The 14,294-nt window shown below is 33.4% G+C and overlaps 1 protein-coding gene across 1 annotated transcript in view; it reads right to left on the reverse strand.

Annotated features, from left to right (window-relative positions):
* LOC109829178 overlaps window positions 1-14,288 on the reverse strand; it is a gene marked incomplete at its 5' end in the record, with an annotated part of 19,756 nt that extends 5,468 nt beyond the window's left edge. Inside the window, 11 exons of the mRNA XM_020396323.1 lie at window positions 3,872-3,925; window positions 4,000-4,176; window positions 4,328-4,409; window positions 5,093-5,475; window positions 5,627-5,807; window positions 10,525-10,619; window positions 10,908-10,988; window positions 13,418-13,502; window positions 13,812-13,914; window positions 14,029-14,113; window positions 14,190-14,288. Coding sequence (XP_020251912.1) covers window positions 3,872-3,925; window positions 4,000-4,176; window positions 4,328-4,409; window positions 5,093-5,475; window positions 5,627-5,807; window positions 10,525-10,619; window positions 10,908-10,988; window positions 13,418-13,502; window positions 13,812-13,914; window positions 14,029-14,113; window positions 14,190-14,288 — 1,425 coding nt within the window. The remainder of the gene's footprint in view (window positions 1-3,871; window positions 3,926-3,999; window positions 4,177-4,327; window positions 4,410-5,092; window positions 5,476-5,626; window positions 5,808-10,524; window positions 10,620-10,907; window positions 10,989-13,417; window positions 13,503-13,811; window positions 13,915-14,028; window positions 14,114-14,189) is intronic.

A 14,294-nucleotide genomic window follows, 5' to 3' on the forward strand; every position in this document is an offset into this window, starting at 1 on the left:
TGATGCTTAAGGTACAACCACTTTTCTCTTAAAATAGACAATGGCCGTTATCAAATCTAGTATATAATCTAACAATATTTCAATTACGACTTGCTTGGTTAGCTGAAATTACAATTGCACTACAGTTCAATCAGAAAACGGACACCTAAAGTTGCAATTGCAGTTGGTTGCTTCCCTGTAACTGTAATTTTTTATGACCGCAATTACAAAATGAGCCATTTTCTGCAAGACAGACTTGTAGCCGAATCAAAGTTCAATTTTTTTTTTTACAAAATTTTCATTCTACAACCGTAGTTGAAAAAAAAAATAGTGAAACAAGCAATTCTCACCGTAACTGCATCTGCCTTTTTGCAAATTACAACTGTAGTTACAGGTTTCAGTTATTTGGGAACAAAACAGCTATTACTTGTGTAGGCACTTCAACAAGGATTGCCAAATGAATCCTTCCCAATCTAATATTACACAGATCCAATGATAAATACACTCAATGATTTATATTAGCTATGATCTCCAAAAAAAATAAAATCAAGTTTTTAGATTTTTTCATCTATGCATCAAATAGGCAGAAGAAATCAAATGGTAGAAAATGATAGTTGTTTATACATAAGAGTTTTGAGCATTCAAATTTAAAATGCAAACATGATGTCACGATCTAACCTATACTAATTATTGTTCTTTTGCAATATTCTAGGCTATAAAACTGAGCACTAGTTATTTAGACCTTATATTTTGTGGCTACTTGATGAGTGGGCAAAAACAAAAACATCCAACATTTAGTTTTTACACACTTTAACTTACATAAATCAACTTCAATGGAGCAGATCTTTCAAAGTTAACACCATATAGAAAATTCTGATGGCACTATTATTGATTTTAATGGCCTACTGGAATTCGATGTCACTTTAAAGATCTACTCCGCAGAAGCCTCTTATAAAATACCATAACAGTTTCAAAGAGGACAATACTAAGCCATTGACTATTTGATTATAAGTTATAACCACTGCTATATTTTCAATTTAGTAAGAATTTAATTTTGAATAGAAGAGTAAAATCATAATGAAAATAGTAAAATCAAGAATTGGTCGATGAGAGGTCCATGCTGAAGATCATTATTGACTTTTTCAAAAAAAACACAGATCGACCTATTAAATATTTCATCAATTTCAATTTTGAATAGAAGAGTACAATCATAATGAAAGTAGTAAATCAAAGCTTGGTCGACAGGACGTCCATGTTGAAGATCATTATTGACTTTTTTACAAACACACCGATCAATTTATTACATATTTCATCAATTTCAATTTCTTCTAATATGCTACTTGTGGTTACAGTTACTTGAATCTAAAAAGTGTATCTTCAATAAGATTTATGTTCTAAAATTAAGAGTATCAATTTCGATTGTTACTAAACATGATATAGGTATATTTCTAACAATATAAGTATTAAGTACTCTCATCACTTGTTAAAAAAACAAGTTAAATATAAGAAAATTATGTTCTGTATTACAGTCTACATATATGACTAAGAAATTTGATATTATTTCCTTACTAAAATTACCATAAACTATCTTTTCATCGTCTTATCAATATCACCAGCCATTCAATGATATTTTTATCATCTTATCAATATCACTATCATTCATGATGCTTAAGGTACAACCACTTTTCTCTTAAAATAGACAATGGCCGTTATCAAATCTAGTATATAATCTAACAATATTTCAATTACGACTTGCTTGGTTAGCTGAAATTACAATTGCACTACAGTTCAATCAGAAAACGGACACCTAAAGTTGCAATTGCAGTTGGTTGCTTCCCTGTAACTTGATGCTTAAGGTACAACCACTTTTCTCTTAAAATAGACAATGGCCGTTATCAAATCTAGTATATAATCTAACAATATTTCAATTACGACTTGCTTGGTTAGCTGAAATTACAATTGCACTACAGTTCAATCAGAAAACGGACACCTAAAGTTGCAATTGCAGTTGGTTGCTTCCCTGTAACTGTAATTTTTTATGACCGCAATTACAAAATGAGCCATTTTCTGCAAGACAGACTTGTAGCCGAATCAAAGTTCAATTTTTTTTTTTACAAAATTTTCATTCTACAACCGTAGTTGAAAAAAAAAATAGTGAAACAAGCAATTCTCACCGTAACTGCATCTGCCTTTTTGCAAATTACAACTGTAGTTACAGGTTTCAGTTATTTGGGAACAAAACAGCTATTACTTGTGTAGGCACTTCAACAAGGATTGCCAAATGAATCCTTCCCAATCTAATATTACACAGATCCAATGATAAATACACTCAATGATTTATATTAGCTATGATCTCCAAAAAAAATAAAATCAAGTTTTTAGATTTTTTCATCTATGCATCAAATAGGCAGAAGAAATCAAATGGTAGAAAATGATAGTTGTTTATACATAAGAGTTTTGAGCATTCAAATTTAAAATGCAAACATGATGTCACGATCTAACCTATACTAATTATTGTTCTTTTGCAATATTCTAGGCTATAAAACTGAGCACTAGTTATTTAGACCTTATATTTTGTGGCTACTTGATGAGTGGGCAAAAACAAAAACATCCAACATTTAGTTTTTACACACTTTAACTTACATAAATCAACTTCAATGGAGCAGATCTTTCAAAGTTAACACCATATAGAAAATTCTGATGGCACTATTATTGATTTTAATGGCCTACTGGAATTCGATGTCACTTTAAAGATCTACTCCGCAGAAGCCTCTTATAAAATACCATAACAGTTTCAAAGAGGACAATACTAAGCCATTGACTATTTGATTATAAGTTATAACCACTGCTATATTTTCAATTTAGTAAGAATTTAATTTTGAATAGAAGAGTAAAATCATAATGAAAATAGTAAAATCAAGAATTGGTCGATGAGAGGTCCATGCTGAAGATCATTATTGACTTTTTCAAAAAAAACACAGATCGACCTATTAAATATTTCATCAATTTCAATTTTGAATAGAAGAGTACAATCATAATGAAAGTAGTAAATCAAAGCTTGGTCGACAGGACGTCCATGTTGAAGATCATTATTGACTTTTTTACAAACACACCGATCAATTTATTACATATTTCATCAATTTCAATTTCTTCTAATATGCTACTTGTGGTTACAGTTACTTGAATCTAAAAAGTGTATCTTCAATAAGATTTATGTTCTAAAATTAAGAGTATCAATTTCGATTGTTACTAAACATGATATAGGTATATTTCTAACAATATAAGTATTAAGTACTCTCATCACTTGTTAAAAAAACAAGTTAAATATAAGAAAATTATGTTCTGTATTACAGTCTACATATATGACTAAGAAATTTGATATTATTTCCTTACTAAAATTACCATAAACTATCTTTTCATCGTCTTATCAATATCACCAGCCATTCAATGATATTTTTATCATCTTATCAATATCACTATCATTCATTGATATTTTTATCTTCTTATCTATATCATCATCATTGATCAAATTAAAGTTTAGTACAAATTAAAGTTTAGTAAAAAGAGAAGTAGTAATTTTATATTTTTAACATTCATCATTCATTTTTAAAGTTCAGAAATTATTTTGAAATGACGTGTATTAAATTATTTCACTAACTATTTGATATATTATGATTTCACTAATATGCAGTTTTTTTAGGTTTCATTTACAGCTAAGAAACCGTATTTCCAGAAGGATGTCACTTTCTAAGCTTATGGGCATTCCTCTTATTTTGTTGAATACTGTTCAATACCCTATAACCCACTCTATTGATTAATGTGTCTCCATGCGCATGCATGCTGAAAACTTAATTTACATCATGAAACAACAAAGAGGTCAAAGTCTATTTACCTGGCTGCAGCTGTATAAACAACGAGCACCAAAAGCCCAAGCTAGACCTGTCACCTGTTCTCAAATCAGAAATATTTTAGGTTCCGTAATAATATAATAACCGATTTAGTCTCAAACAGAAGGCATACCGCTTGGTTATGTGCATTATACAGACACATACTATCTACTTTGTTGCTAGATATCTGATAGATGCATGCTTCCAACGACCCAGATCCTCTCCCAATTGCAAGAAAAAACTTATCAGGGGATGGTAATGGCACGACCAATGAAATTGTTGACACAGGAATTGATGTCACCTCCGTCACCTATTTTGGAGGGATACTTCAATAGTGTTACAAAAACATAATAAAATGATTAACTTCCACAGGAAATAGCATGAAGGTCTAATTCTTTGGTGCGTCCATGCGTATGTGGCACATGCATGACAGAATGAGCTGAGAGGGAGAGAGATCTTACATGCCGAAGCAAGGACAATGGAGGATTATCATCTTCTGAAGAATTCATCAATCTTTCAACATGTCCCAACCATATCTTCACACTGCAAATATATTATTAAATTACCAATTGTTAAGTTTGCAGTAAAACTGTCCCAATCTTAGAATCAGAAGAAACACAGACCACAAATAAATCGTATACAGAAAATAAAACCAACCCTGATATAAATTTTAGTAAATAAGGTAATCTGAGTGATCAATTACAAATTCTCAAGTATGATTTAGAATTTTTTGCAATCTTAAGAAAAAATGAAAACACAAAGTACAGATCATACACCAATCGTATACAGAAACTCAAAACCAATGCTTGAGATCCGAATACTTAATAAGGTAAACCTTAGTCATGGAGAAAGAACCAACTGATTTTCATCAAAAACTTGATTGACACTCACAACCTTACCCAGTTTAGAAATGAATATAGATTACTGACTATCAAGAGGAAAGCAGTCTCAAAATTGAAATACTTGTTATATTAGCAATAGATCAGGGATGCCATATACATATCTATATGCCTATCACCAAATCCTTGCATTAGGGAGTCCGGTAATCAAGACATTATATGAATCCTATCAAGTGTTTAAGTATAACAAAACGAGTAATGGTTAAACTCAAATGAAACTAGAAAATGGATACATGTCCCAACCCCACACAGACTTGAATCAAGGCCTTACTGTTCTTAAAAAGTTAAGGAATCCGAAAAAGAATATTCTTTTTTATATGGGCTCACCTACCATCACAACTCCCAGTAGCCAAGACTAACTGGTTTCCTGATGAATTGATAGAATGCATTCCCCAGCTCATTGCAGTGATCCAAGAATTATGAGCCTGGAGAAGTCCAATGAACACTGGTTCAACAGGAACCCTGCCATGCTCAATGGTGTAGCACTGAGGTTTGTCTATTCTCCAAAAAGAAATATTACCAGCCTTTCCGCCAACAGCAAGTATAGAGAAACTGTTAACATTTAAATGATCACCTACTGGTAACTTTATTGCAGGCGACCAGGCAACAGTGAGTGATGACAACAACATACTGCGAAAAGTATATTGCTTTGCCGTTATCAATTCGGGAGTATCATTTTCTGCTCTAACTGATTGTTGCCTTGCAAATTTCTGCACAGAATATTGTTGTAGATTATTAATAAACTAAATGATGCAAACAGTAAATAAACTTCCTAATAGAAATGTAGGCATCAATTGATGGTGCAATTTATACATAATAGGAGAAAATTGAAAGAAGTAAAAGAAAAAATAAATGTAAGACCTTAGCAGAAGAAACTTGCTTAGCACTGGAACATGGATTAATAGCAGCTCTTCTACTCGTAGTCACTTTTCGCGTTTTCTTTGGTGGAACATAAAGCTCATCATCTGTGTTTTGGTCAAGGTAATTGACATTTCCACCATTTGGCAGTTCTTCTAGACACCCGGCATCATTTACTTGAATTCTGAAAAGGAAAAATATGGACTCCGTATGTAAAAAATAATGTAAGCACAAATAACCACACTGAAAATAAATAAGATCATCTTCTTAATGCCCCAATGTACTACTAGGACTGTTGAAAGGAAAAGTGCCTATACATGCCTATAGAGCATCAATTAGGTAGACAGAAACATAATTTCAGGAAGTGAAAACAGATGATAAAATCATAATGCATAATGTAAGTAGACAGGTGAATACATAACACTGGCGTAGATTATAATTTACAGAAGCAGAATGGAGAGAAGTGACAGATGAGACTATGGAGCATAAAAGGTATAAATATTGAAGAAATGTAATGAAACACAACTAAAATGCAGATATTAGATCAACACATCGGAAGTAGAAGGAAAAGAATTTCAAGTTCTGGAAACAGAGGAGCAAAAAATCATAGCAGATAATGAAAATAAACTGATGAAAACATCAGAGCGAAGTAGATAATAGTCTACAGGAGCAGAAGCATAAGAACTGACAAATAAGATAAATAGAGCCCCATGTAAAACTTGAACACTTAATTGATGACACCATGATACATCAGTCACTCAACTTTCCCTAATAGACATATTGGAAAACATAAAGTTTTGTTTCATCATATAGTATCAAGTCCCGCTATTACATGAAGTAAAATCATAATCATACTCTGTGGAGCAGCTATTTCATCAGAATGATAGTCAACAGATATGTACAACTTCACGATGATTTTAATATAAGTGTCCCTGGATTAGGTTTGGAGAGATTTTTTGTCTATTCCTTCCGACACCAAAAAAAAGGGGAGAGCCTCTATTTATCTCCTCGAAAACAGGGGTCCTAACAAGAGTATAGAGATTGTAGTTAGCAAGTAGAAAAGGTTAAAACCATCACAATGCTGATGTTTGATGGGTCAAAAATTCAGGGCATTCAATGAGAAAAATTGCATAAATTATTTGCAGGCCTTCACTGAATAAGACATAACTGAGAATATTTGAAAACTCGACAAATATATTTGAGTGTTACTTTAGTAAAAAATTTGAATTTGAATGATAACTTGTTGGCCCAAGTACATGGGACCAACAAGTGTAGAGAAAAGGGTAATGTTAAACCAAGACCATGAGAATGTACACTGAAATGAATAGACCTATCTACCTCCTCAGGAAGGAATTGTACCAAACATTTACTGCTCCTTCAAGATGGATGTATTTCAATGATGGTGGATAACATCTTGAACTGTTAGAATTGACCTATCTAGTTGCATAAAGTAATTGCGTAGAGTAGTACATGATGAAAGAAACTGAAAGTATTAGTTTTGAATCTGAAAATTATAACTTGATATAGTTAAAAGCAGTGTTATCAATGCGTGATGCGCAATCTGGGTGCAAAGTCCCATCGCGCGCACATGCGCAAGGCACAATGCAATGCGCGTGCTCAAGTTAAGCGAGAAGCACTGCACACATAATTTTTCAAATCAAGCATGAAAGAATGTTTTTATGAATTTTCACATAAAAAAATGTCAAGATAGATAGTATCTACTACCAAATAACAAAATGAGGTCTTAATTCACTATGCTAACACAGTAACACATCCAACATAGTAGTAAAATTCATAATTTTCCAAATCAAAAGTCATATCAAGGCTAATTTGAAGCAAAATCAAATAGCGAACGAGAATGAGTTAAGGTCCTCAATTGGTCTAGTGTAGTAGACTAATGAGTTTATTTTTCTTTTTGAGATATGGATTATCAGGTATAAAGACCCAATTGAAATGTTAGAATAAAAATTAATGAATGTCTTGCATGCTTCCTGTACGAAGCATGCGGCACTTGCAAGGTGCAAAGAGTTGTTGCCGCATTAGATGCGGGATGCTTCGCCACCGCCTTGCATCATAGGACGCATGAGGTGCACCTTTGAAAACACTCTTGAGAAGTTTCCATAGTAAGCTATTTATTTCAGAACAATGTTATCCATCTTGTAAAAGACCACATCAGAGAGATCTAAACTTTAACACATCACTTTTATATATATATAAGACCTAGTATAGTGAGTTATAATCTGAGAAATGAATTACTAAGTTCACCTTTACAAATGTGATTAAACTGGTTGTGATTATGGATGTCTGGCTACATTTTCTCAGTGTGCATGGGATTGGGTGGGCAACTGCATGCGTGGGAGAGGTATGTGTGTGCGCATTATGTGTGTATTTTGCTTGAGAGATTGGGATAGGGGTTTTGATGAGGGAACAAACATCCATATTGATGGGGAACAGAAGCATAGAAATCTGTTGAAATGATTATTTGGATAAAATAAACTAGAAAAACATATTGGAATTGCACTCTTCATTTAAGAAAAAAAGACACAAATGATGGGCTTTACACCCGGGCACTTCACATGATGGCAACTCACATGCCTAATACTAGCTACAATTCACATGCAGAGTTTCTCACAATCATTTTTCTCTCCTCTCCCTCAAATGAAAAAGCACATCATTATTTATAGAACTAAAACGAAATCCGAATAGATAACATCAAATAAAACATCCTAACAAAATAGCAACTCTAATATGTAAATATCTTCATCCTAACCAAATCCCTGCACTAAAGAAAATCAAATCTTTAATAAGATCCTAACTTCTAATTTGTTCTGCATCACATATGCTTTATGAAATGCTGATTAGTGATTACCATGAAGGTTTAATCAGTTTGACACCCCGTGCTTCTGTGAATGGAGCTAGATAGCACTGACTTTGCCAATCAGTTGGATTACTGGAACATAAAATCTCGGAACTTTCATTTCAAAACATTTGATACAGTAACATGCAATGATCAAGCCGTCATAGTGGCCTAGCATGGGGACAATAATCTGCCTGGGGATATATATGGAAGAAGCATAATGTGATCTCTCTTATATTTTAAATCTCGAATGCTCTTCGTATGTGCATTTGACAACACTCAACATCAGATCGAGATAAATTCTACATGTTTACTAACTGTGAAAGAACAATTACTCACAGTAAAAGTACAAAAGAAAATAAGTATCTAGTTCTCAGCAAGCTTTGCTCATGTCTCACAAGAAGTAGAGCTAAACCTGTGAAGTATGAACCAAGATACGGGATGAGGGTACAACCACAGTTAGCATTAACTCTGTTAAAAAGAAGGGGGAAAAAAGAAATTTTATTCATGGTGTCTTTAGAACTTCGCTTAAAACAGATGAGCATAAATCACCTACTTGACCAAATCTATTCAGACTCCTTTCCAACACAATTCTATTCAACGTCTTTCCCCATAATGAAATATTTTATATCATCCTTTGTAAATATTAGAATCACTCTATTTTGATATTTATTATCTAACATATGGGATTATTTTAAGAAGCAAGCTGTGTTAGCTTTTGGTGGCTTTTAGTTTTCATGATAAAGTATTTATAAAAATTGTATGGGCATCATAGCAATTTTCTTGGTCAAGCCTAACTAATTTGGATGAGTTTACAAGCTAGTTTCTTCAAAAGCTGAGGTATACTAGCTTGTTAAAATGGGACTTAAAAGATGGCTTATTCTATGATGTTACGAAACAAGTAGACATAAAAAATGCTAGCTTAAAAGCTACTTCGACTAAAAAGTAAGCCCCCCAAACACCCTCTTAATTATAGATTCTTGTTGCATAAGCTATTTATCCGTCAAATAATATAAAATCGGCTAAAATAAACCTAAGAACTTGTTTGTTACATTAACTAAACTTCTACGGAATACAATATATGTTAGAAAAGTAAGTAATAGACATATAAAATGAGAAATATATAGTGTTACGCTTATTTTTTCAAAGGATTAGTTTTCATGTGATTTATATCTATTTGGTTTTTTGATATTTTAATTATTATTTTTTTAAATATATTTTTTGCTTAAGCTCCATTCTAACACAAATATTTCCCATTGCACATATCATTATCCCATTTAGCTAACTATCGTACGGCATCATACGTACATGGCGATACAACAAGACACGTATGTGAGGACAACAGAAAAAGTTTTGCATATGTTCCAAAAAAATACATGCATACACATGCACAAATATGAATGCATTGTCAATACAGTTATAATAAACTTCAGTTTGTATGCATGTATTACCGTTCATTACAATGAATTTTAAATGCTAGGATGGTCAGGATCATGATGATAGATATTACAAAATATTGTCAAGTTGCAAAAATTTATAGCTGCACAAATAATCATATTCCTTTAAATAAGCTAGAGAATTATATAAACAATCCATTTCCAAATCAAATATGATTTTGAATCCATCATTCAGTGTTTGACTTTTAACATCCAAATATGCATCCATGATATGTTCCCAAATTTTGGGATAGGTCAAAAGCGGTGTGTAAATCATATCAAATATCAGATGACCAAAGTATTGGGTGTGTATCTGATAACAGTACATCTTTCATCGAAGTATCCATGCTACATAAAGCCAATATCTAACTTTAAGATCATAATGAAAATCTACTAAATATCTATAACTTTAGTTGGCCTAACGCAAGTGACATTTACGACTTTTTGTCGGCTTAAACAATTACCACAATGTATACCAAAACAATATGGCAAAAATGATCATCTTAAACTGCAATAAAAGAAATATTAGCATGCACAAAAGGACATAACCAGAACCAGATGTAGCCTTCTCAAGCTCAAGTATCACAATACATTACAAAAATATGCACCTTTTGTTTCCCCGTGTTTTTCGATGCTCAGCAACCTCGGCAGAAATAGAATTAATAGGTCCCCTCTCACTGATGCAGCCTGCACTAACTTGTTCCTAAGAGAAGAAAGAACAATAAATTCGGATATAGTGCTCTTCAAAAAATTGAGGAAATAAATTTTGGAGCACGACGACTTCGGCACCATTAGAGTGCAAAACAGTTAGGATATATCCGATTCGATCCGAAACCATATCCAAAATTTGATGAAGATATGGTTATGACTTTTTCATAAGAATATCTGCAGCCATTTTTAGAAAGCGGTATGGATATGATAAGTGTCATATCCGAACCGAATGCACCCCTAGGCACCATACCACATGACTGAAAAAAGTTGAAGAAATTACTTGAGCAAATGTAGCGGAAAAACCATTCTGAAAACTTATCCTCTTAAGATGGCAATAAAGCATCTCAGAAACGTCTAGAACCTAAAAAAAATAAAACTAACAGGTGAGTAAATATTGAAGATCTTGGTAGAACAATACTATTTTCAAAATTGGTAAAGGACTATAAGTGAAAAGACTGCCCGAAAGAACAGTTATTGTGTACACTAAGTGAAAAGGCTGCCCAAAAAGAAGAGTTATTGTGTACATCCAAAAAGAAGAGTTGTTGTGTATATTATGCATAAAAATCAGAAAAAAGAAAGTAAGGTAAAACTGAAGGGATAAGCCAATAGTCCACTATGAAGAGATCAACATGCTTTAATTAAAAAGAGCTTCAGTTTTATGCAAGTATAACCCAAGTTAAATAATTTCCTTCAAACCTAGACAGATGGGATCTAAATATTATGTCTGTTCCACTGACATTGACAAATATCACAAAAGTACTGCTTGCAACTACTTTCAGTCTACAGATTGTCTCTTTCTCAGAGATTAATTACATTGCATTCTTTCCATTGTACAAAGTGGGATTTTTTAGTCATAATTATAACTAACGAATAACAATATTTGCCTTTCTAGATCTCATTTACTCTAGTTAACGCCTCAGTGGCATGTCATTGCACCAAATACAACTCGTTTATTCTTGGTGAATAAAGTAAAAGACTATACAAAAACAGATTGCTACCTAGGTAGAAAATAGAGAAGATAGCTCAGATGTCATAATCTTTAGCGATGCCATAGAAGCAGGCTAACACTTCCAGTAACAGACATCAGGTTGTGTCATACATCAGATTATCAGAGCCAAAAGTATGTTGTCCCACAATACTAAAAAATATAGTGTACTGTCGTCATAGTTACATAGTCTGCTGTACGTAGCGGGTCGTCGTACGAATTCGAGACTTTGAAATTTTAGATTCGACAGGGGGTAGCTTGCTTCGATACGCAAGTTCGATATAGGATACGGTGTAATTTTTTCTGAGTACGCTTATCATTTTTCAAAGCGTATAGTAGGAAATCAGAAACTACAAAAACTAATTATGCATTTCAATATTTTTTTTCATACACAATACTTTAATACTTTATTTTTATAATTTATGAATACATAAAACTTAAAACATTAAATATTGGACAGCCTCTTAATAAATTTTTTTCTATTTTGCAACTTTTTCCCCTTAACATCAAGTGCATCTTATGCTAATTTCGAGTTCAAACAATTCCATCTAAGCTCCTCCGACTTACTTGAAGAATCCTCCAAGTTATCATTAGTAAGATCCATATCCCATCCTTTATACGAATCAGCTTTGTAATTATCACAAAATCGTGACAGGAGGTGAATGTATGATGGATGAATACTAACTTATCCGCCCTTCCACTGTTCAATCCATTCCTTTTTTCACACTATGTATGTAGGAATAAGTACTCCAATTTCTCTCAGCTGAAGAGCTACTAATAGGCCGAGACAAAATCGTCTTAGTAACAGCAGTTAAAGAAATAGTGATCTAGAAATTAGTTATTAACTTTGGATAACTTCCACTTACTGAAAAAATACTTTCAATGATATTATCGAAACGTATAAAAAAATCCAAGTGCATGGACATGAAAACAAACTTGTAAATCAACTTTGGTCCCCTCATATTTAGTAAGGGGTAAGCTAATTTTGGGGAACCAATTCGTATATCAGAGGGAATCGGTTCGTAAATGTACAGGGAATCGGTTCGCATGAACTGTTTGACAATTCGAGGGGGGTCCAGGGAATCGCGCAACTATGACTGTTGTGTTAATAGAGAGGGTTGTCAAATGAGTGCCAACATCCTATATATACACTGTTGTCCAACACAACATGGGTATTGCTGCAGGATAAGAAGATACACAAAAAGCAAATGGTTGTAACATTTAGCATGCAGATAAAGGATCTTGAAAGCTTTATCCATCATAGACATCAATATTAAAGAATGAACACCAGAATGCCAGTCAATTTTTCAAACCAAAATCATAATTTTCAGATAAATACGTTGTATTATCTTTGCGGGAATAAGGCTGAGAGGAGAGAAAATTAAAGCTTTGACAACTGAAGCTGAACAGCCAGAGCTCAACATAAAGACAACTTAAGAAGTTATCTTTCAGGCTGTTCAGATGGAGAAAAAAGTTATGCTTTTTTATGATAACTTTTTTTTAAATAATTATAAGGAGGAAAGGTTTCGGTCAGCATGGCTGTTTAGTTCTCACTACTTCTCATTTAAGGGGTACTCTTGCCCTCAAAATTTCTTCACTAAGCTCAATGACCTAAGTATAGATGTACAAAATAATCCAAGAATATAGGGATGTAAGAGACAAAAAAATGTACATGATAATCCAATTATGCAAGCATACATCTGTTTGAACAAGGTTTTCAGAATGTTCAAGTAATTATGGAATATAGTGGATACTACACAAGTACGCACAAAGGTATGAGTATGTATTATCCTGCTACAGCTCACCTCAACCCATTCAGGACGAAATTCACAAAATGGTGATCGATAAACCTTCACCCGCCCATCCGTTGTGCAAACAGCCAGCAAACACCTGTAATAACAGCAATAAAAGCTAGCTTCATTCTCTACATCATAACATGGGACGATGTCCAACATGGCTCAGTTCTCAGTAGCACAGTTAGCACTAAATAACTAAAATCAAGAACTAAGAACAGCAACAAGCTATTCAAAAGAGAGTGATGGTAATCAAATACAAGCCCTATTTATTTTACTACCATAAGAATCAAATATCTTCCAAGAGTAGAGACATGTGAGACCCATTAGCAAATGCAAAGTCTATCCTACAATTATGATTATTATAATGATAAAGAAAAAAAAGGAAAGAAACGATTATATTTACCCCGAGTTCGGAGCAAATCCCAGAGGAGACCACGATATCGACCGTGCACATGGACTAACATCACGGGCTAAACTAAGCGGCATTATGCAGGGAGTAAGACGCTCTACAAACACAAATTTCGACATAGATTTATAAAAAGAACCAATCTTTCTACTCAAATATTGTCATCAAATTCGACAAATTAACTAAAAAAACACTGAAAGTTGAAATAAACTACCTTTTTCATCGACAACCCCAATCCGAAAAGGAATACTCGGGGGGAGCCTTATCAATCCCCGAGGCCGCACAGGCAAAGCCGGATTCTGAACATAAAAGGAAAAAAATCAAAATCATAATCACAAATTGGAGAAAGAAACTAGGGTTTTAATCGAATTTTACCAGGATAGTGATGAGGTGACCAGAGGCAACGGCCACCAAGTTCTCCTTCGACCACGCGATGGAGTTAGGGTACGAGGGAGAGGAGACTAGGGTTACTGGTTGATC

This window comes from Asparagus officinalis, chromosome 1 (genome assembly GCF_001876935.1).
Source record: "Asparagus officinalis chromosome 1, Aspof.V1, whole genome shotgun sequence".
Taxonomy (NCBI): domain Eukaryota; kingdom Viridiplantae; phylum Streptophyta; class Magnoliopsida; order Asparagales; family Asparagaceae; genus Asparagus; species Asparagus officinalis.